Below are 25,112 nucleotides of genomic sequence, written 5' to 3' on the forward strand. Positions count from 1 at the left end.
ATGTAATTTAATTAGAGATGATAAGTTATTTATTTTTAGGTTATTTTATCAAGATTAGTATGATGAGTTAACTATTAATGTAGTCAGTTTAACTTGATTGTATAAATTCCTACATTGTCAGTATATTAAACATACAGTCCCGTCATTTATATGACATATGTATGATTGAATATGAATTTTTTTAAAAATATATTCTATACATATAAGGAACCAAAATTAATCTTACTATTAATAATTAAATAAGAGGTGGTAATTAATAAAAAGTGGTAAGAACTTCACATATTACTTCCTATTTATTCTCTCTTAAAAGAACAAACAGGTCATATCAGTAAGAGTAAAACAGAAATTTTAATTGGACATAAAAACTGTGAAATTCCGGATTTATTTTTCAAGTTAAAAATGGTATTTGAAAATTAAAATTGCGTTAGGACATTAATACAATTTAGAGTTGTTTATGAATTGTTATGAGTGCTTTAAAGTGAAAATTTTGTAAAAATAACTTTTTTGAGTTTTTCAAATTTCAGAAAAATTTCGAAATTCAACTTAAAGTAAAATTTAAAATTTTCATGGTCAAACACTGAATCCGAAAAAAAAAATCTTTTTTATGGACAAACGGGTACTTAACAGTTTTTAGATCTAAAAATATTTTATTCTTTTTGAAACTAATTAATGGAAAAAGTGACATATATAAAAATAAGAGTGACATCGGCAGATATAAAAATAGAATTAAGTAAGTTGATGAGAATTTTTCTTAAAATAAGTAATTGGGTAAAAAGGTTTGCTACTTCTTTATAGGGAGGCTGAAGAGGACGTTTAAGAGTAAAAGTGCGTCTATGTTCTCTTCATGTAAGTTTTGTGGGTCCCTCTTACACCCTCTCCTTACCCCCCTTCCCCCCACCCCCTCTCCCTTAATCCAAGCTTAGATTTCCCTTTGTCTTTCTTCCTTTCTTTGCTTACTTTTTCTGCTCTCTTAGAAAACAAGTGAAAGTACAATCCTCTCTCTCTCTCTCTCTCTCTCTCTCTCTCTCTCTATAACAACACTTCTTCGACTTGTTCTTGCTTTTCTTCTTCTTCTTCGTAAGAGAAATTTCAGTTCTTGAAACTTGCATTCCAGCACAGAAGAAAGAAAAACAGGTAGAGAAACCAAAAGGGTCGCTAAATTCTTGAAATATCAGAGAAGTTTTACTTTTTATCATATTTTGGTGTAAAAATCTAATCTTTTTTCTCTTTTTGTATGTTTGGTGATGAAATGGAACCCGGTTTATAATGTGGTACCCGGTTTTATTGTAACTGGATCATTGAATGTTTTTTTCGTGGGGTCCCCCCCCCCCCCCTAGTAGCTGCATTGAGTTTTGGTTCTTCTTTTATGTAGCTATTTGGAGTTTTTGTAGGTATTGTACTATTTTTTTTCTTTTTTTCCTTTTTCTTTTTTGATGATATCAATGCTGGAAAAATGCATTGGTGTTTATTTGGGTTTGCATGCGGCTGAAAGATAAGATCTAAGTGTTGGATTGGCTTGTTTTTGGTTTTCTTTTGAGAAAGATATGTTTTTTTTTAACTTTTCAGGTAAATTTAGCTCAGCATTTTTTACAGCTGTGTATTGAATTTTTATCTTTAATTAAGCCTCTGGTTATCTTTTTTATTAATGAGTGATTATATTAGTGTTGTGAAAGTCAAAATTTTGAAGTTCTCTTTAATGATAAAAGGAAAAAAGTCGAAATTTTGAAATAAATAGATGCCTTTTAAGTTGTGGGGCTAGTTGGTATTTGGCACCTTTTAGTCTCTTCTTTTTGGATATTAACCAGATTTTGTTAATTGCAAATGGATGTTGGTGCATGCATTTGTGTACATATCTGTGATATTTTATATTGAAGTTAAAGCCCTTTTATTTTTTCTATTTTTTTAATTTGTGGGGTTCTTATGTATTTGGTGAGCACTCTCCACTTCCAACCAACAGGTTGTGAGTTCGAGTCACCCCAAGAGCAAGGTGGTGAGTTTTTGGAGGGAGGGAGCCGAGGGTCTATCGGAAACAGCCTCTCTAACCCAGGGTAGGCGTAAGGTTTGCGTACACACTACCCTCCCCAGACCCTACTAGTGGGATTATAGTGGGCTGTTGTTGTTGTTGTTGTTGTTGTTGTTATGTATTTGGTCTTGTTATTGAATCTTAACTAGTTGTATCCTGCTTATATGGTTTGATTGATCAGGTATATGATTGTACATTATGCAGCATTGGTGCTGAAAGTGTAAACGCGAGTAAGTCTATTGGATGCAATGTTGAAAAGAGTAGCGTTGTGGTTGTTGATTTTATCGTTCCTTGTTTCCTTATCGATTGCTAATGGTAGCGTTATTGAGTGTAATTGTGATGATGATGACGATGAGGTATTTTGGAGCGTCGAGAGAATTTTATTTTGCCAAAGACTCAGTGATTTCTTTATTGCAGTAGCCTATTTTTCCATTCCGATTGAGATAGTTTACTTTGTCAGCTGTTCTAACTTTCCCTTTAAATGGGTGCTCTTTCAATTCGGAGCATTCATTATACTCTGTGGATTAACTCATTTCCTCAGTTTCTTGACTTATTTTGGCCAATACACATTTCACCTTGTGCTTGCCCTTCTTGTTTCCAAACTCCTTACCGCAGTCGTCTCTATGCTCACTGCTATAACCCTTATCACCCTCATCCCTTTGCTGCTTAAAGTCAAGGTAAGGGAATTTATGCTGAAAAAGAAGACTCGGGATCTTGGTCGAGAAGTTGGAATAATAAAGAAGCAAAAGGAAGCTGGAATGCATGTTCGGATGCTTACACAAGAGATCCGGAAATCACTTGATCGACATACAATACTATACACAACTCTGGTTGAGCTATCGAAGATATTGGATTTGCAGAATTGTGCTATTTGGATGCCTAATGAGAACAGAACTGAGATGAATCTGATGAATCTGAGTCATGAGCTTAGAGGGAGGAATATTTCCAGTATGTATAATATGCCGATCCAAACCAGTGATCCAGATGTAAAAGAGATCAAGGGGAGCGATGTTGTAAAGATACTTGACCCGGGCTCCCCACTTGCTGCTGCAAGTAGTGGAGGGAGTTGTGAGCCGGGAACTGTGGCTGCAATTAGGATGCCAACGCTGAAGGTCTCGAATTTCAAAGGTGGAACGCCTGAGATTGTCCCGCAATGTTATGCAATCCTTGTTTTGGTTCTTCCTAGCGGAAAGGATAGGTCTTGGAGTAACCAGGAAATTGAGATAGTCAGGGCTGCAGCCGATCAGGTTGCCGTGGCTCTGTCCCATGCTGCAGTGCTTGAAGAATCTCAGCATATGAGAGACAGATTGATGGAACAGAATCGAGCGCTGCAACAAGCAAGAGAGGATGCTCTTAGGGCAAGTCAAGCAAGGAATGCATTTCAGACGGTTATGAGCCATAGGTTGAGAAGACCGATACACTCAATTTCAGGTCTGCTCTCCGTGTTGCAGGATGAGAAGTTAGGTACTGATCAACAGCTTCTTGTGGATGCTATGATGAAAACCAGCAACGTCGTGTCCACACTGATGGATGATGTGATGGATACTTCAAAAAAGGACAAGGTAAGATTCCCATTGGAGATGCGGCATTTTCAGCTACATTCCATGATAAGAGAAGCCGCTTGTCTTGCCAAGTGTTTGTGTACATATAGGGGTTATAATATAGGCATTGAAGTTGACAAATCTTTGCCTAATCATGTTATGGGTGATGAAAGAAGAGTGTTTCAAGTTTTACTTCATATGGTAGGAAATCTTTTGAAGGGAAACAATGGAGGGCATCTTATCTTCAGAGTTCTACCAGCAAGTGAAAATGATGTAAGTTGGAAAACAAGGAGATCAAACTCATCTACTGACAATGTTTATATCAGGTTCGAAATTTTAGCTAGCATTAATCGATCTAAGGCAGAGCGCATAATATCCACATTACCTCATTGCACTCAAATGTACTGCAACAATGAGGTTGAGGAGAGTTTGAGCTTTGCCGTTTGCAGGAGGTTGGTTCATGTAAGTCTATTCATATTCCAACATTTAATTACAGATTAATCTATTGGAAGTAGCCAGCTTTTGTAAATCTGATGTTCATATCTTTTTGCCATTTGAGTTTTAAACTAACTTCGTTCTCGTATTTGAAAATGGCAAACAGTTGATGCAAGGAGATATCTGTGTAGTCCTAAATCCAGAAGGTTTTGATCAATGCATGGCTGTTATTGTTGGGTTTCGAAGGCAGCCATCAATTCCTATAAGCATACCTGAATATGGGGAATCCTCTGACCCTTCACATACACGTTCTCTTCTCCACGGTGTAAAAGTTCTATTAGCTGACTATGATGACATGAATAGAGGTGTAGCGAGGAAGATGCTCGAGAAATTGGGATGCATTGTTTCTGTTGTTTCGTCTGGATATGAATGCCTCGGTGCTATCGGCCCTGCTGTATCCTCGTTCCAAATTATACTTTTGGATCTTCACTTGCCTGATGTAGATGGCTTTGAAGTTACTATCAGGATCCGAAAGCATCGAAGCAGGAGCTGGCCTTTGATCATTGGTTTAGCTGCAACTGCTGATGAAGATGTAAGTGGAAGATGCCTGCAGATCGGAATGAATGGAACTATCCGTAAACCAGTACTCTTACCAGGACTTGCTGATGAGCTTCAGAGGGTCCTGCTGCGGGCAAGCAGAGTAATGTCGTGACAGTAACACTGCCTTGCAATGGACGATAATTAGGCAAGGAACCTTTTTAAGGTACAATGCTAGATGTACAAATAGAAAAGCATAGAACTTTCAGCATACTGATGTTACATACACACCTTGTAAGTCAAAATGGTATAGAAACTTTTGTCTTCTTTTCTTTTCATATAAATCTTTAAGTTCTACAGCATTTTGTTGCAGCATATTCAGTTTTGATCAAACTTGACTACTTGTTAACTACCCGAGTAACATGTCCCTATGAACTACAAAGAGCAGCCCGGTGTACTAAGATCCCGCTATGTGGGAGGTTCGGAGAAGGACCGGGCCATAAGAGTTTATTGTACGCAGCCTTACCCTGCATATCTGCAAGAGAGGCTGTTTTCACGGCTCGAACCCGTGACCTCCCGGTCACATGGTAGCAACTTTACCAGTTACGCCAAGGCTCTCCATCGTCCCTATGAACTACAATGTTATAAAATAGCTTGAGAATGGCTACATTTCGAAGTCGTAGAGCAGTAGTTTTCATGCTTTAAAATTTTCTTTAGCAGAATCATGAGTCTACCCATTTGAAGTTTTTTGTTTAGGAATGTCCTGATTAAAGGTTGATTTCAAATGTAGCGGTACAATTTACCCTGATGTTTAGATTTAGGAAATTACTCCCTCCGACTATAAACTAAGAGCCTGTTTGGACATAAGAAATTTTTTTCTTTTTTTCAAAAAATTCACTTTTTTTCGAAATCAGCGTTTGTTCATAAAATTTCCAATTTTCACTTGAAAATGCATTTTGAAAATTTTTAAAAATTTGAAAAACTCCAAAAGACTGTTTTTCAAAATTTTCACTCAAATCACTCACAAAACTTCAAAAATAACCCAAAATTATATTCATGTCCAAACATAATTTTAAATTTCAAATATCATTTTCACTTGAAAATTTTTTCCCCCCTATTTTGAAATTTTACAATTCTTATGTCCAAACGCCCACTTAGACTATAGTAATTCCATACATTATAGAATATTGTGCTCAAAATCCTTCATATAAACTAGAATACTATTCATTTTTTCTTCTAGATACTGCACAATATATATGTAGGGTAAGATTACGTAGTACAATTAGGTCGAATAAACCCTTCTGGAATAAGTATCCAGCTGCTTGTGAATCTTCGGGTACTGTTTTATTTAATGTTTGTTCAATTACTCTTTTACCTGCAAATGCAATATAGGCATTGGGTTCGGAAATAATGATACCCCCAACATACCAAAACTTGTTGTCACTCCACCAGTTGTCGAAGATGTAAGGATTGATACATAAAATAACTTTTTATTTAATTGATAATCATATAAAGCAGACGATATTTTAGCCATTTGCATCAAGCTCAAACTTCCTTCCTGCATGCGCGCCTCCCCAAAAGCACACACTATAATAAGAGGTAAAATTTGATTGGCAGTGCGTTCAATCAAACGGGTGATTTTCTCTCTGACTACGGATCCCATACTACCCCCATAAACTGAAAATCCATAACCCCAATTGCTACGGGAATGCCGTTTATTTGGCCTATGTCTGTTTGAACAGCCTCGGTTAATCCTGTCTTTCTTTGATAAGAATCAATACGATCTTTATAAGGCTCCTCCTCTGAATGAAATTCAATGGGATCCAAAGAGACCATGTCTTCATCCATAGGATCCCAAGTACCCGGATCGATCAAAAGTTCCATTCTATCTGAACTATTCATTTTCAAATGATATCCACATTGTTCACAAATATTCATTTTTGATTTCAAAAATTTCTTATAATTTAATTCATAACAATTTTCGCATTAAACCCACAAATGCCTGTATTTTTGAGTTACCTCGAGATCATTAGAACTTTCTCTTTTAGTTAAATTACTGCTCTTCGTGCGAGTTCGTCTGCTGGAATCCTGGTCAAAAATTACCGAATTCTCGTGAATCTATAGGTCATAGTTGTGCTCTAGATCGGACTGCAACTTAGTTCAGGCATCAGGCATGTGGGGCGTGTACCGCGTGGTCTATACCTATTGGATAACAGCTTCATTATTTTATGTTCTGTTTATTCCTACTCATAAAATATCTAACAATATTCTCTACAATGGTTGTTGGTTATGGTTGACCATCCAGGTATATTTTCTTCGGATCAAATCAAACAATTTTCAACTCACCATCACCAAAGGCACGTGTATTACATGTGCTTCCATTCCTCAGTTTACATAATTGTATCTGTACATGTGACCATTGTGTGTGTTGAGGATAAGGGGAATCCAATATTTAAAGTCTATGAGCTAGTAGTGTGATTTCATTAACAAATTGTTTACATGTATACATAGTTTGAGTCAAAAGCAGTGAGATCTCGCTTTAAATTCGGTTCCGGAAGAGCCAATAGTCGGACAAATGTAGAGGTTCGTTATCGGGTTCATCTGAACTCAGTACTTTCGACGGAGAGCAAAAATTTATATATGAACTAAAAACAATAAATACTAAGTCTGAATCTATAATCTTAAAAATACAGTGGGTTTAATACTAAATACCGTAAAAATTGAACCCATAGAGTTTAAATCTTGGATCCGCCTCTGCGGCTGTAGTTAATATTTTTTTCTTTTTGAGTGAAAAACAGAGCCAACAGTCAGGGACAGATGTAGAGGTTCGTCACACGCGAGTTCATCTGAACTTAGTACTTTCAACGGGGAGCGAAAATTTATATGTAAAAATATACTAAAAAAATACCATAAATAGTAAGTCTGAACCTATAATTTTAAAAATATAATGGATTCAATTTTAAATATCGTGAAAATAGAGTTCAAATCTTGGATCAACCGGCAGTAACGGGTCAAAGATGCATTCATGTGACCTATTTCTTTGTGTTAACATACAAAATTAGAAACCATGCATGAACTTTTGAGGTACGTACATGCACTCTTTCTTTTTTAATTCTTCCTGTTTCTATCATATGGCCCATATAAATATATATGGTCCATTCCATCCCCTTTGTATCTCCACTACTCCTTCCTATGACAAATGACTCACATACTTTTATAAAGTTTTGACCAAGATAAAAGTCTTTTTAGGCCTCAACAAGTACTATGTTTTCTCAATGAATTAAAATAAAAAACAACTTAGCCTAAGGATAATGTTACTACAATGTATCTCATTATTAGCTAACAAGAATTGTCGTGGAGTGGTAAGTACTCTTATACTTAACCAAAGGTCTCGGGTTTGAACCCTGAGTATAGAGTTGTCTTTGTTAGGGAGCGTTTTACCTCCCAATGTAAAATTTTTCGGCGCAAATCCAAATTTAATTATCGGACCCCAATACGGCTACCAGGCATCGAGTGAAAACCACAAAAAAAATTGAATATGTTTTACGATTTTTTGGTAGCATATGAAAGAGGAGGGCGAGAGAGAAGGGAAAATGAAAAGTTGAAAGGGAAAGGAAATCGTTTTTTAAGTTTGTTGTCAAATACTCCCTCTTTCCTAAAATGAATTTTTGCTGTTTGAGGGTCGATCTAACGGACTTAAAAAACTATGTGAGATGGAATTAAATTATTTATTTTAAATAAAAATACGAACTTTTAAAACTATAGAAAACTATTATAAATTGTAGACAACTTAATTGATTTTTCAAAAACAAAATATAATTCACTTTGACGAACATGTCATTAAATTTAAATTATTTTCAAATATAAAAAGGTGTTATTCTCTTTGGATCGAATGAGTAAAGAAATATTGTCACATAAAAAGAAATATAAGTAGTATAATTTACATAAGCCAAATTTTAACAACAACTAGACAATGTTTGCCTAATATCGTGCGTACACCACTAAACGCTGCCATTTTTGAAATTCAAAGGGTGAAATTGCACGTCTATATTTCGTGATTCCATTTTCTTGTCTATCTCAAATATAACATCAGCTACAACAAAATTTATATTCCCATTAGGTCTTTTTATTCAAGATTGAAATTCTCCTACGTCTAATAAAGAATTCTATTTTACTCCCTCAATCTAATGTCAGGATATATACAAGAATTAGTTCTCATCTCTAATTTTCAAACCGTGTCTGATATGCCTAGAAGATCAAAGAACAATTTCATTTTCTAATGTAAACTGCATGAGAGGCGGAGCCAATTCTAGTTCTTTTAAGTTATTATGTTTTAAATTAATAATTTATGCATAATTCAATAAAAATATTTAAGACAAATATGAAGTTTAGACCAAAGTTATTGGGTTCGCCCGATTACATAACCGAAGGGATGGCTCCGCCCTGAACTGCATAACCTCAACTTCTAAATATTCAAATAAAAATAACTGCGTAAAAAGGTTAAACGAGAACAAAATGCCGTCTACCTGTTGAAAAGAAAAAAACATTTCCTTTTTAAAATAAAACTATGCAAAAAAAAAAAAATTGTGTTTGTTAGTTGCATTTTTTCTTTTAATATTGAAAAGAAATTCTTCAATATTGGTGTAGAAATGATCCCAAAATGAAGAATCTAGTTTTCTTGCTATGCAATGGATTTGTCATCCATATGTTCTTGTCAATCAAGTCAGTCCCACTCTATGTCTGCAGTGGTGTTATTATGTGGTGAATTTTAGAAACATTAGGTGCTAGCCTAGGTAGGTGATTTTCTAGGGCGAAGTCAAAATTTAAAGTTTAATTTATGGATTCGGAATTCAGTTTCTTTGAGTTATTGAATACTAAATTAATAATTTGTACATATTAAATAATTTTCTTAAGATAAATATAAAATTTAATTTGAACCAAAGTTATTGAAACCGTTTCTTAATTACCCTATCTCCATGTTATGTCAACATCAAAGTTATGGACTTAATTTAGGTAGTATTCGATCATCATCCAAAATTAACTTACCTTACCACCACTTAAAGCTAACTATAGTAATATAATAAATTCGATAAAACTTAATTAGTAGTCAAAATTTACATCAAATTAATAAGTACAAGATATGTTTCTCTAATATACATATATGTATTCTCTCATTAATTTTTAACTACTAAGATTAAATTGCTTGGTTTGATCTAAAAATATCAGTGAAGCTATGAAAGTAAGTATTTACCATAATAAGATTAACGGCAAAGTTGCAACCCTTGCATTAACAACTAGAAACAGTTTATGCTAAAAGTACGAACATGATACAAGATTTTGCAAAAACTGAATATTCTTTTGTAAAAACTAAAGAAAAAAAAAGATTTTGCAATTTTTATTTTATTTTTTTAAAACTAATGCATATGTACTCCACTGCTTTAGGAGAGTCTTTTTTTTCCAGTTTTTTTAAATTTTTTTTTCCAGTTTTTACAAAAAGAATACTTTAAAAAAATTGAAAAGACTTAAAAATATATATTTTGCAAATTCCTTTTTTTTCAGTTTTACAGAATATATATTTTTCAGTTTTTAAAGTATTTTTAAAAAAATATTTTTTTTTTCAGTTTTTACAAAAAAAATACTTTAAAAAAACTGAAAAGACTTAAAAATATATATATTGCAAATTCCTTTTTTTTCCAGTTTTTATAAAATATATGCTTTAAAAAACTGAATTTTAAAATGGGTCGGGTGGTGGGTTTATTAAAACGGATCGGGTAAAAAAAAAGGCCGTTTTCATCCGGTGCTGACACGTGGCACTCCATCCAAAATAAGGGTATATTTGTTCCAAAGTATGGCGGGAAGGGTATATATAGCCCAATAGTATAACGAGGGATATTTTTAGACCATTTTCGAAAGTACAAAGATATATTTGGCCTTCGCCGCAAGATTAATTATGTATTTCTTATGCAAGTTGCAACCCTTGCATTAACAACTAGAAACAGTTTATGCTAAAAGTACGAACATGATACATAGATATAATTTCGACTTGTAAGCTGGCAAATAGGTTCATTAGAACTCAAACTATGGCTTCTTTAATGCTTTTATAGCTACTATATAAATATTATGACGTATTGAAGATTATATGTGTATACGGTTAAAACCGATCCTCGGTCATGAAGATCGATCGAGTATGGCATTTCAATCGAGGGGTACCTTCATGGAGACTCCGAACGAATTCCGAGATGGGCGCGTCGAGCTCGGGCGTTCGAATCGACCGAGGTAACATCGGTCGATACAGGTCCCGAACATCGATGCCCAAAAGTGATCACCTAGCTCGAAACCAAGGCCGAGGTTCCGATCCGATACCGAGCTCGAGTCGGTATCGAGTTCACAGACAAAAGCTGTTACAATCGCACCAAAGGAGAGAATCTCTGCGGAAATTAAGGAGGAGACACACCATCATGGGTCCTCCACTAGTAATATTTATTTCCATCATGTTACTATAGATAGAGTAGTGATCCTTGACTATAAAGTCAAGGAAAGTTTGTAATATAAGGCACTTTTGGCTGGGATTAAGAATTCATTGTGTTTATCTTTCTAAAGCTCACTAAATATCTTTGTTCATCATCTTCCATTTTTGCACCATAAATACGTGTATTGTTATTTTCAGATCAAAGGAATCTACTTGCCCTTAGAACCATACATAAATTCAACGTTATTCGATTTTTCGGGTAAACAGTTTGGCACCCACCGTGGGACTAAGGATAACAAGTGATTATTTGACACAAATATACAGCACGCTCCAGCTTACAACTTCATATCAACAATGGCTCTGCCAATCGACCTCGAAGCCAGCCTTCAGGATGAAACCAACAACTTGGTGCCCGTGGCCGAAAGGCTACCTAACAACGGCAACGAGGCTCGAATCGAGGAACCCGAAATTCGAGCCGAAGTACCAGTAGATATCAATTCATGAATAGCTCTAGAAGCGAATCAACGTTCCGAGCAGGAAAGAAGCGTTCAGGGTGGCGATCGACCCATAGCCCGAGACACCCACAGCACGGGGGAAATCGGGGTCAGCTTGCGCATGATTTTCGAAATGCTACAAGCCCAACAAGTAGCGATAGCTCAGTTGTAGAGCCAAACTCATATGCGAAGTAATCCAAACTCCAATCCACTTCTTCGAGAAGTAACCCCCAGAACGGAGCCCGACATAGTGAAACCGAACGAGCAAAAATCGGGAACCGCTCCTGAAATTGCTAAACTGCTCGAGGAACTCACAAAGCGAGTCGAAGCCAACGACAAAAAATTTGAAACATATGATGCTAGGATCAATCAGATCCCGGGGGTTCCACCCATGATGAAAGGGCTGGATTCGAAGAAATTCATACAAAAGCCTTTTCCATCGAGCGCGGCCCCGAAACCGATCCCAAAAAAGTTCTGTATGCCCGTAATTCCCAAATATAACGGTACGACCGATCCCAACGAACATCTTACCTCCTATACATGTGCCATCAAAGGCAACGATTTGGAAGACGACGAGATCGAGTCCGTATTATTGAAAAAGTTCGGAGAGACCCTCGCAAAAGGAGCAATGATCTGGTATCATAACTTGCCACCGAATTCTATCGATTCTTTTGCCATGTTAGCAGATTCGTTCGTAAAAGCACATGCTGGTGCCGTAAAGGTCGCAACAAGGAAATCGGATCTATTCAAAGTAAAACAAAGGGGTGACGAAATACTGAGGGAATTCGTATCCTGGTTTCAAATGGAACGCATGGATTTGCCACCGGTCACAGACGACTGGGCCGTACAAGCTGAACCCAAGGGTTGAACGGACTGAGTTCGACAGCATCACGTCGGCTGAAACAAAGCTTGATCAAATACCCTGCAATAACTTGGGCGGATATACACAATCGGTATCAATCGAAAATCAGGGTCGAAGATGATCAATTGGGATTTCCGTATGAACCCACGCGTTAGAACCGTGCAACCACTAAAATTCTGAAGGAAACCAACAGAGAACAAAGGTCAAACAGAGACCGATACCAACCGTACGTCACAGATCGGGTGAACCACGGTTCAGCGTATGAGATAATTAGGAATAACCGCAGATATGATCGGGGGCAAAATTCTCGAGGATTTATGAGCAAGAGAGGTTTTGATAAACATGCTGATCCTATAGAAGTTCCTCGATTATCGGAATATAACTTCAACATCGATGCATCCGCCATCGTATCGGCCATCGAACGCATCAAAGATACCAGATGGCCTCGACCCATGCAGACCGATCCGGCCCAAAGGAATCCCAATCAAATATGCGAGTATCATGGCACCCATGGTCACAAAACGGAAGAATGCAGACAATTAAGAGAGGAAGTAGCCCGCTTGTTTAACAAAGGGCACCTCAGGGAATTTTTGAGTGATAGAGCGAAGAACTATTTTAAAAACAAGGACTTCAGCAAATAAAACGAAGAAGAAGAGCCACAACACATCATTCACATGATCATCGGCGGTGTCGATATCCCTCAGGGACCTATGCTCAAACGCACTAAAACGTCGATTGTGAGGGAAAAGCGATCTCGAATTCAAGATTACACTCCCTCAGGGACTTTATCGTTCAATGATGAAGATGCAGAGGGAATCATCCAACCCCATAACGATGCACTGGTAATATCCGTACTCATGAATAAAATTAAAATTAAGCGTGTGTTAATTGATCCAGGTAGCTCGGCCAATATCATCAGATCGAAGGTCGTAAAACAGCTCGGCCTACAAAACCGGATCGTACCCGCAACTTTAGTTTTAAACGGATTCAATATGGCATGCGAAACTACCAAAGGCGAGATAACCCTACCGTTAAACGTTGCCGGAACAATTCAGCAAACAAAGTTTCACGTGATCGAAGGCGATATGAGATATAACGCCCTTTTCGGAAGGCCGTGGATCCACAACATGAGAGCTGTACCTTCAACCCTACACCAGGTCCTCAAATTCCCGACACCGACAGGTGTCAAAATAGTGTACGGAGAACAACCAGCCACAAAGGAAATGTTCTCCATCGAGGAAGCAAAACCAACATCTTCGTCTTCGCCAGTGAATGGATCGGGTTCAAAAGGAGGCACAGTCGAAGACCGGAACGCCAAATAGAAACCAAAGATATCGGCCCCGACCCAGCCAGATAAGCAGAGCATCGATGAAGATAATGATCAGTGGATCCCTCGATCCTTCGTGACCCCCGATGACTCCGATGCCACCGAATCAACTATTGAGGAATTGGAGCAAATCATTTTGATCGATCATTGGCCCGAACGAAAGGTATACCTGGGAAGGGGTTTAAGACCCGAACTGAGGAAAAAAATCATTCAATTTCTTATCGATAACATCGATTGCTTTGCTTGGTCCCATTTAGATATAACAGGAATCCCGCCGGACATAACAACACATCGACTAAGTGTGTCCCCTAGATTCAGACCGGTGAAGCAAAAAAGAAGACCCCAATCGGAGGTGAAGCATGCATTCATAAAAGATGAGGTAACTAAACTGCTCAAAATAGGATCCATTAGAGAGGTAAAATACCCCGAATGGTTGTCCAATGTGGACGTAGTGCCTAAAAGGGGAAACAAATTTAGAATGTGTATAGACTACAAGGACTTGAACAAAGCGTGCCCCAAAGATTCTTATCCACTGCCCAACATCGATCACTTGATCGATGCCACGGCCGGCCACGAGATCCTTACTTTTCTCGACGCCTATTCCAGGTATAATCAAATCCAGATGAACCCGGAAGACCAGGAAAAGACTTCGTTTGTTACCAGATATGGAACATATTGTTATAACGTAATGCCCTTCGGGCTAAAAAATGCAGGAGCTACTTATCAACGCCTAGTAAATAGAATGTTCGAAGAATAAATAGGTAAATCAATGGAAGTCTATATTGATGACATGCTAATCAAGTTCCTGCGCGCAGAGGACCATTTGACCCATTTGCAGGAAACATTCGATATTCTAAGGAAATACAACATGAGGCTCAACCCCGAAAAATGTGCTTTCGGAGTCGACTCGAGAAAGTTCCTCGGCTTCATGGTGTCAAATCAGGGAATCGAGATTAACCTAGACAAAATCAAGGCCATTGAAGACATCACCATCGTGAACAGCGTGAAAGCTGTACAAAGGTTAATAGGAAGAATAGCAGCCCTAGGCCGATTCATTTCGAGATCATCAGATCGAAGCCACAAATTTTTCTCTCTACGCAAAAAGAAGAACGACTTCGCTTGGACACCGGAATGCCAACTAGCGTTACAAGAACTGAAACGATATCTATCGAACCCACCACTGCTGCACACTCCAAAAACCGACGAAAAACTTTACCTATACTTGGCAGTATCAGAAGTCGCCATAAGCAGTGTCCTAGTTCGAGAAGAGGAAGGTACGCAATTTCCTGTTTACTATGTAAGTCGGACCTTAGGGGAAGCGGAAACTAGATACCTGCACTTGGAAAAATTGGCGCTTGCGCTGGTTAGCGCCTCTAGAAAATTACGACCGTACTTCCAATGCCACCCCATAAGCGTATTAACCACCTGCCCACTTTGTAATATTTTGCATAGGCCTGAACTGTCAGGCCGATTGGCCAAATGGGCCATCAAACTCAGCGGGTACGATATCGAATATCGACCTTGAACAACCATCAAGTCTCAAATTCTAGCAGACTTCGTGGCCGATTTCACGCCGACCCTCGTACCCGAAGTCGAAAAAGAACTACTGTTAAAATCAAATTTATCGACGAGGGCATGGATCCTCTTTACGGACGGAGCTTCGAACGTAAAGGGGTCCGGGCTAGGCATAGTTTTAAAATCTCCCGCGGGTAACATTATTAGGCAAGCTATTAAAACTATTAGGTTAACTAACAATGAGGCCGAGTATGAAGCCATAATTGCAGGTCTCGAGCTAGCTAGAAATCTGGGAGCGGAGGTCGTTGAGGCCAATTGTGACTCTTTGCTAGTGGTGAGTCAAGTAAACAAAACCTTCGAAGTCTGAGAAGGCAGAATGCAAAGATATTTGGACAAATTGCTTGTCACTTTGAACCATTTCAAACAATGGAGTCTACGACATGTTCCACGAGGACAGAATAACGAGGCCGATGCGCTTGCTAATTTGGGATCATCGGTCGAGGTGAATGATTGGAACTCGAAAACTGTCGTTCAACTTTCAAGATCTATAATCGAAGAAGGGCACGCTGAAATAAATTCTGCTAGCTTAACCTGGGATTGGAGAAACAAGTATATTGAATACTTAAAAAACGGAAAGCTCCCTTCAGACCACAAAGAGTCCAGGACCCTTCGAACTAAAGCTGCTCGATTCACTTTGACTGCGGACGGAATGTTATATCGAAGAACATTCGATGGACCGATGGTGGTATGCATAGGTCCGGGAGATACCAATTACATCCTCCGGGAAGTACACTAGGGCACTTGTGGCAATCACTCCGGTGCCGACATGTTAGTTCGAAAAGTGATCAGAGCAGGGTATTATTGGATCGATATGGGCAAAGATGCAAAAGAATTTGTTCGTAAATGCGATAAATGTCAAAGGTTGCTCCAATTATCCATCAGTCCGGAGAACAACTTCACTTGGTCCTATCGCCATGGCCATTCATGAAATGGGGAATGGACATCGTCGACCCCCTACCATCGACCCCAGGTAAAGCCAGATTTATTTTGTTTATGACTGACTATTTTTCTAAATGGGTTGAAGCGCAGGCGTTCGAGAAAGTAAGAGAAAAAGAGGTTATCGACTGTTTATGGGATCATATCGTATGCCGATTCGGGATACCATCCAAAATAGTATGTGATAATGGGAAGCAATTCATTGGCAATAAAATCACAAAATTCTTCGAAGACCACAAAATAAGAAGGATACTAACAACCCCATACCACCCCAGTAGAAATGGACAAGCCGAATCAACAAACAAAACTATTCTTCAAAACCTGAAAAAGAGATTGAACGACGCTAAGGGAAAATGGAGAGAAATCCTGCCCGAAGTCCTTTGGGCATACCGAACAACATCGAAATCCAGTACAGGGGCGACCCCATTCTCCTTAGTATATGGCTCTGAAGCATTGATACCAGTCGAAGTCAGAGAACCCAGCCCCAGGTTTCGATTCATGACGGAAGAATCAAATAACGAGGCTATGAACACCAGCCTTGAATTATCGGACGAAGGACGAGAAGCTGCACTCATCCGGTTGGCCACACAAAAGCAACGAATCGAAAGGTATTACAATCGAAGAACTAAACTTCGCCACTTCAAGCCAGGGGACTTGGTGTTAAGGAAAGTCACCATCAATACTCGGAATCCAAACGAAGGAAAACTAGGACCAAATTGGGAAGGACCGTACCAGGTGCTCGAGAACTTTGGGAAAGGATCGTACATGCTCGGCATCATAAATGGCAAACAGCTATCAAGCAGTTGGAATATATCACATCTAAAACGGTACTACTGCTAAGGTCCGACCTTTACCATATTTATTCAACTGTCCCGTATAGAAGTTCGAACAAAGAACAGAAGTATTCTTTTACTCAAAAGCACGTGTTGCACTCTTTTTTCCTTAGACCGATTTTTCCCCAAATGGGTTTTTACGGCAAGGTTTTTAATGAGGCAACCATCGATCGTGTTGCACTTTCAAAACAGTATCCGAGGCTTTCGACCCTTAGCCCGAACGGCCTCGAATACCGGGGGGGCACCAGGGCCTCAAATACATCGAGTTCAGATGCAACAAAGCCTTCTCACAAAAATAGAGGAAACATTATAAGAGCCAAAATGGTCAAAATAAACCATGCTCATATTATATTGCCCCAAAACATATGTACAATGACTTGAGATTTATTATGCAACCGGAATTAACAATCACTAGAATATTTAGCCTACGGGCTTCCACATTATCTCGAGTTCGAAATAACATTCGAATATTAAGCCTACGGGCTACCACATTATCTCAAGTTCGAAATAAACACTCGAATATTAAGCCTACGGGCTATTCCTATATCAAGTTCGAAATACTCAGTCATCCGTCGAGCCGACAGGCTGCCGAGTTCGAGCAAGGACCCAATCGAATTTGAAACATTGAAAAAGCTATGTTTACTCAGAGTTTACATTAACCACCACATCATCATCGACTCAACAAGCAAAATTGACCTTGTTATATATATATATATATAAAATTGCCTACGTAATTAATTTACAGGTAATGAGAATTAAACTCTAAGCTTCTGGGTCGGGATCTTCCCCACCCTCGGACCCGCTTTTGCTACCATCATCGTTATCATCGTCATCATCATCAGAAGCCAAGGCTTTAGCTTCCGCTTCAAGCTCTTTTGCCTTTCTTACCTCTTCGGTAAGATCGAAACCACGAGCATGAATCTCCTCGAGGGTCTCCCTCCGAGATCTACACTTAACAAGTTCGGCAACCCAATGAGCTCGAGCATCAGCAATCTTCGCCGCTTCCCGTGCCTCCACCTGAGCGGCCTCAGCATCAGCTCGATATACAGCAATAGACTTATCCGCCAAAACTTTTGATGACTCAACCTCCGCCTTAGCCTCAGCAAGTTGTATCTCAAGCTCATCGATTTTCTTAGCCTGAACTAATACCTTTTGCTTGACGTTTCGAAGCTGAACGTCGGCTGATAATAACTTTGCTAAAATGGTTTCTTTCTCCGCTGCCAGGTGGTCAATAGTCTCCTTCCACTGGTTGCATTCGGCCAGGATTTGATCGACCTCCTCTCGAAGTAGCCCGATCCTCTCAATCTTTTGCTGCAACTGAGACAACGGATGGTTAACTTCCACAGTCAAGTCGAATCCATACTTTAATAGAACAAGGCTCACCTGTTGATCAAGCTCGACCCTTTCTTCACGAACCTTAGCCAAATCCGCTTGAAGATCCTTTATAGCCTCCTCTTTTTTGCTACAAAGAAGCCGAAGGTCATCTCTTTCACCTAGGACCTTCTGGAGTTCGGCCTCACACTGGCTAAGATCAACTCGAAACCTACCGATGGCCTGCATAGTTAGAAATTGTCATCAACAACAAAAAGGCAAAAAAGATCACCGATATCGGAACCGTCAAGTATGAAAAAGAACAAAGAAGCCAAGTACGGAAGAATCATTACCCGAGTAATAAAACACTGAGCTTCCTCTAACAAAAGAGAAGCATCACCGATATCGGAACTGTCATCAACACCGGTAAAACAATCCTTAAAAGGATCCGCTGCACCTGAGCCAGCACCAATATTGGGAGTCTTCAGCTCTCGAGCCTCCTTCAACGCCTCCTCAGAAAAAGACGGAAGGGAAGGTGAATGACCCATTGCCATTGCCCCGAGCAAATCACTCGGAGTACTCTGATCGAGACTTAGGTCTCCGGAACCAACCCCGATGGGCACGGCCGCCATCGGCTCAGCAGCTCTAGCAACCTCGACTGCCTCCGTAGGTCGGACTACCAAAGCCGAGGAGCTATCTTCTTCTTCTTCTTCCTCCCTCAGCCGATGCACCGAGTCGATCGAAAGGGCAATGATTTTTCTCCTCACCGTCCGAGTTTTGGGATTAGGGTCCTCCTGCCGAGAGGAAGCCTTTCTTTTCTTTTCTTTTCTTTTCCCTGTTCCAGGACCGGGGGCTTATTGCCTTCATCACCGCTCGAAGGCCGCAAAACGGCATCCCTAGTTACACCTATATACAAGGGAAAAATCGATAACGAAATGAACGCAGAATATACCTCGAGGGAAACAGGAACCAAATCTCACCATGATTCTTGGCCTCCCATCTACCTTTAGCCAAATCACGCCAAGCGCGCTCGGCATAGGATGAAGTCGAGGCTAACTTTCGAACCCAATCCTCGAGATCAGGCACAGCTTGTGGCATCCAAGGTGCAGCTGAACATCAGAAAATAATATTAACAAACACGAAAAAAGACACGAAAAGCAAACACGGATCACTTACGGTCGAAGTTCCATTTTTCAGGAAATAACATTTTTTCCTCCGAGATAAGATCACAAGTCCTCACTCGAATATATAGACCCATCCAGCCTCGATCCTTATCTTCATCGATGCTCGACATCAAAGCCTTCGATGCCTGACGATATAGCCTAATAAGTCCACGATAAATTTGAGGCCGATACAGTCGTATAAGGTGGCTCAGAGAAAAATCCAACCCTCCGGCTTTGATAGAGAAGAAACGCAATAATATGACTATACGCCATAAGGAAGGATGAATTTGGCCGAGGGTGACCTGATATCTCCTACAAAAATCAAAAATCACGGGATCGACAGCTCCCAACGTAAAGAGATAGGTGTAAACACTTAGAAATCCCTCCACATAGGTAGTGACGCTCTCATCAGAGGAGGGGATTTGTAACACAACCTCAGAACCCCAACCGCAGTCTTTCCTGATGGCCTCGAGGTGAACCTCCGCTATAGAGCACATATACATCGATACGTGCTCACACCGACCCGGAACGGACGAAGGATTCTCCACTTTAAAATCAGCTTTTAAAATACACGGGCCGGGAATATAATCATGAACGGACGGCTCGGTCGGCGCCTTATCGTCACACGGCCGTGAGGAAGAAGCTTTCTCCTTGTGAGGTACGATTTTTGAAGTTTTCGCCATTAATACGAGAAGAAAAAGTCGCAAAGAAAGGTGAAAGAGGGGACAACACCGAAACTCTGGTACAAGCGGCACTAAAGCAACGAAATAAGAGAAACTAATCAAAGAGAATTTGGGAAAAGAGGAAGCACAAAAGTGGAAAACATTGTATGCGAAAACCATTTATAAGGCATGGCGATTCGTCTAGCGGTGGCCGACCACCGACTGGCACGCATTAAATGCCTCGATAAAACCAAATCGATGGGACAGCTATCACGCACATCATAGTCAAAGCCGATAGAAACGTCATTATCGATTCGGTCGAACCTTAGGGAAATCACATCGTTCCTCGTCATCTCCTTTCCGAGAAACGAGGGGGCTATCTGTATACGGTTAAAACCAATCCTCGGTCATGAAGATCGATCGAGGATGGCATTTCAATCGAGGGGTACCTTCATGGAGACTCCGAACGAATTCCGAGATGGGGGCGTCGAGCTCGGGCGTTCGAATCGACTGAGGTAACATCGGTCAATACAGGTCCCGAACATCGATGCTCGAAAGTGATCACCTAGCTCGAAACCAAGGCCGAGGTTCCGATCCGATACCGAGCTCGAGTCGGTATCGAGTTCACAGACAAAAGCTGTTACAACCTCACTAAAGGAGAGAATCTCTACGGGAATTAAGGAGGAGACACACCATCATGGGTCCTCCACTAGTAATATTTATTTCCATCATGTTACTATAGATAGAATAGTGATCCTTGGCTATAAAGTCAAGGAAAGTTTGTAATAGAAGGCACTTTTGGCTGGGATTAAGAATTCATTGTGTTTATCTTTCTAAAGCTCACTAAATATCTTTGTTCATCATCTTCCATTTTTGCATCATAAATACGTGTATTGTTATTTTCAGATCAAAGGAATCTACTTGCCCTTAGAACCATACATAAATTCAACGTTATTCGATTTTTCGGGTAAACAATATGTTCTAAAACTTTCATACTCACACAATATTATAGCATGTATAAAATCATAAGATCTTTTAAAATTTGTAATCAGTTAAATAGGGTTATCAAAAAATACATATGAAGTAATTATCATGGACATATTTTTACTTGGTGGGCGTTTGGACATAAGAATTGTGAAATTCCAAAAAAAAAAAAATCAAATGAAAATGATATTTGAAATTAGAGTTGTGTTTGGACATTAATACAATTTTAGAATGTTTTAAGAGTTATATATTGTTATAGGTCAACAACTTGATGATTTAAAGATTTTATATATATATATATATATATATATATATATATATCATTAAACCTCTATTGACATGATCAATTTGTAAATATCTATGAATACAGTGAGGTCACTTGATACCTGAAACAAAAGTTCTGTGCCAAGGGATCTGTATACTCATCCAAAGTATAGAAAATATCTCAGTCTTTTCATCACAATATAATTATATAAAAGATAATTCCACTTGAAAGAGAGAGATATAATTCCACTTGAGAGAGAGTGTGTGTGAGAGAAAGAGAGAGAGAGTGACTGTGTGTGAGAGAGAGAGAGAGAGAGAGAGAGTGACTGTGTGAGAGAGAGAGAGAGAGAGTGACTGTGTGAGAGAGAGAGAGTGTGTGAGAGAGAGAGAGAGATTCATCCATAAAATTTTACGTACGTTCTCCACTTGTAGTAATTTACTTAAAAATCAACTGCCTTTGGTTTTCTCAATGCAGAATAACCAATGTCAAAACTCAAAAGGTACGTTTAAAAACGTTACCACTCCATTTTAATTTTATCATTTAATTATTCATCAACATAATAAGGTCAAATTGATGTACTAACTTGTTAAATAAGTCTCATAAGACAGCAATCATGACGTTTTTTAATTAATTAATTAATACTCGTAAACTGTAGCAGACAAAGTTGGAAAGTTGATCCATTTGCAATGCACTCTGAACTAAACATAAGAATAATGGGTTACTTAATGGAGTAATACTTGAATTTTTCTCTAATATATATATATATATATATATATATATATATATATATATATATATATATGGTAAAATGAACTTCCGGCCACTTAAACTTGTACTCATTTGTTATTTCGGTAGATAAACTTAGAATTTTTCCATTTAAGCACCTCAACTTAACTAAATGACTATAAATAAACACCCGCGACCATGAATGTTGTTCAATCGCTGCTGACATGGATAAAATTTAACATTTTCTATTTTCTTCCACGTTATATTTTCTTGACACTTGTAAATTATGGATCCCACTTCTTTCTTTTTTTAATAATTATTTTTTGTCACATTCTTTGTAATTGTGTGCACCCCTTCTTCTTCCTTTTAGAACTCGGCGAAAACCTTCAAATATCACTAAAAAGTTCTCCAGCGGCTGTCATTCTTTTTTCACTCCACTACCTTCGTCTTTTATATTTCGTCATCTTCTCACTAACTAACAAAGCAAGAATTATTAAAAAGGAAAATCTTCATATCCGACCTTCACCAAACGTAGCTTCAAATGGGCAAATCAATAATATAGTTTAAACTTATCTACTAACGATTTGATTTATTTGAACTTTTACTTGAAGATCTGGTTGCAAGATTGCTCGATAAATAAATTTTTTCTTCATAAAAAAACTTATCTCTGCAATTCTCCAGGATTTGCACAGGTAAGAGATGCGATTGAGGTAAAGAGGTGGGAAATGGCTAATATAGATCTTATTTACTTGTCCATCAACATCCTATTTTTCCCAGTAATTTTATTATCATCTCCATCTTCATCGATGGTCCACCCATTGCAGCTATTCCTTCACCTTCCATGGTGATTTTTCTATTATGGTAAAGGAATAATTTTTAGTTTCATTGGGTACTGCATGATTAAAGGCACTTATGGTAAAAGGAGATGACAAAAATGGTGGAGCAATGGCAAGAAGTGAAATTGGGAGAGAAAGAAAAGAAAGGGGAAGGGAGGCCAACGGTGGGACGCGGGAGGGAGAAAGTGGGTTGGGTTTTCTTTTCTCTTTACTTTTTCTTTTCATTTGATTTATGATTTATTTATTTAGTATTTTTTAATTAAAAAAGTATTTTCGCGCTCCTTTCTAGCGTGAGCATCACGCACTATTGCCACATCAGTTACCTTATTGCTACATAAGCATGGTAACAGTAAGAGGTGTGTGTTTATATATATTTTATAGAGTTGAAGTGTTTAAATAAAAATGTTCTAAGTTCATCTACGGGATTAACAAATATGTACAAGTTTAAGTGGCCCGAAAACCATTTTGCCTATATATATTTTTCAAGGGTAAAATATGGTTGACTTGCATCGTGATCTAGACCTAGGTACTAGATCCTAATAAAAGCAAAGGCAGAAATTTTTTTATTTGCTTACAAATAGAGAAATACTCCATTTGCTAATATTGGTAAATTGTCCAGATTCTCTTTTTTCCCAAATAAAGAGAGAGTACCAGTTTAGAATTCGGCGCCGTCGGTGTCAAAAAAACTGGCCGAAAAAACCGTTCGTAGTCGATTGGTTTTGTCAAAATATTTTATTTTTTATTTTTTTTAATGATTTTTTGGCGCAAAGATGTAAAAAATTATTTTTGTGTCCCGTAAAATATTTTTCAAAAAATTGACCAACTTTGATCGATTTATCATTTAAAAAAATTAAAATTAATATTCAAAAAATAACTGAAAACGGTCGGTCATACCAACCGATTTCGATCAGTAATTTTATTTTTTAAATAAAATTGATCGAAATAGGCCGGTTATTTTCGCGCAAAAATACAATTAAAGAGTATAAATAAATAAAAGAAAGTCTTAAACCAAAATATGGACCGATGGTAAAATAGTATCCTGCTACAGTACATACCCCAATTTGATTCCCAAATAGTGTATTTTTTAATTACATAATTAAAAATACTAACCGATTTCGGTCGGTTTCGGCAAATTCTTTTTGGTCATTTATGAAATTTAATTGACCGAGCGAAATCGATCGAAAAATACCGACCGAAGTCGATCGGTTGACTCTAACGACCACACGATTATCGGCCGCCACAGATCGGTCGATTTTTTCCAATTACCCACGAACATCGGTCGATTTTGACAGTCGTTTTCTCCCTTTTTAGTAGTCTACTTTTCTTATGTATGTTTTTATCTTCTGATTGAATCACCTTTCAAAACCTACTTGAAATGTTTGTGTAGACACTGAAATTTTAACAAATCAAGATAAATCCTAAATTCAAGACAACTCTTGAAATATTAGGAGTCTATTAGGGTTACTTGGTGGCTACTCCACCCAAACCCTAATTCATGCCTATAAATAAGGCTACATATATCCTTCAAAGAGGATCTCAACAATTCCATAAACTCTCGAAATATGCACAAAAAGATCAAATATATGATCTCTGAAATTCCATAAAACTCTTGGAATATTCATTAAGAAATCAAAGACATGTCAAATATGTCTTGCTCAAAGTTCTAGCAACATTCAAGATCCAAATGGAGTGTTGCTACATGCTTCTTGATCATCATACATCAAGAAGATGCATAACATCCTACATACGAGAAATACGCTGCTAAGGCCCTCGAATTATGGATAATAAATCGGAGGGAAGAATCAAGGGATAAACAGAGTTGTAACCCGCAATGTTTATCAATAAAATCTATTTTTCTTTATAGTTGTTTATAATTGCAGATTTATTTTCCTACGAAAATTCATTGCAAACAGTTTGCTTTTTTTGATGTTCGAGTTAGTTTGTACTTACATTAAATATTTTATTGCTTATATATTACCTCTTACAAACAACAACAACAATAACATATCAAATGTAGTTCCACGAATAGATCAGGAAAGAATAATATATACGCATACTTCACCTCTATCTTGTAAAGGGAGAGAAACTAATAGAGGCTCTTACAAACATAAGTATCAATAATTTTATCCGTCA

General features: G+C 38.2%; 1 protein-coding gene across 3 annotated transcripts; it reads left to right on the forward strand.

Annotated features, from left to right (window-relative positions):
• The first annotated feature begins 915 nt into the window (after positions 1–915).
• Positions 916–4,874, forward strand: LOC107819565 (ethylene receptor 2-like). Of its 3 annotated transcripts, none has more exons than XM_016645686.2 (3): positions 916–1,134; positions 2,205–4,026; positions 4,166–4,874. In XM_016645686.2, the coding sequence occupies exons 2-3, from the start codon at positions 2,272–2,274 to the stop codon at positions 4,709–4,711; spliced, it is 2,301 nt and encodes a 766-aa protein (XP_016501172.2). In that variant the 5' UTR covers positions 916–1,134; positions 2,205–2,271; the 3' UTR covers positions 4,712–4,874. The 3 variants fall into 3 exon arrangements, with proteins under 3 accessions (XP_016501172.2, XP_075085457.1, XP_016501173.2); XM_075229356.1 differs by having other exon boundaries at positions 930–1,566; XM_016645687.2 differs by having other exon boundaries at positions 930–1,134; positions 2,228–4,026.
• The last annotated feature ends 20,238 nt before the right edge of the window (positions 4,875–25,112 follow it).

The sequence above is a fragment of the Nicotiana tabacum genome, chromosome 14 (assembly GCF_000715075.1).
Source record: "Nicotiana tabacum cultivar K326 chromosome 14, ASM71507v2, whole genome shotgun sequence".
Lineage (NCBI taxonomy): Eukaryota > Viridiplantae > Streptophyta > Magnoliopsida > Solanales > Solanaceae > Nicotiana > Nicotiana tabacum.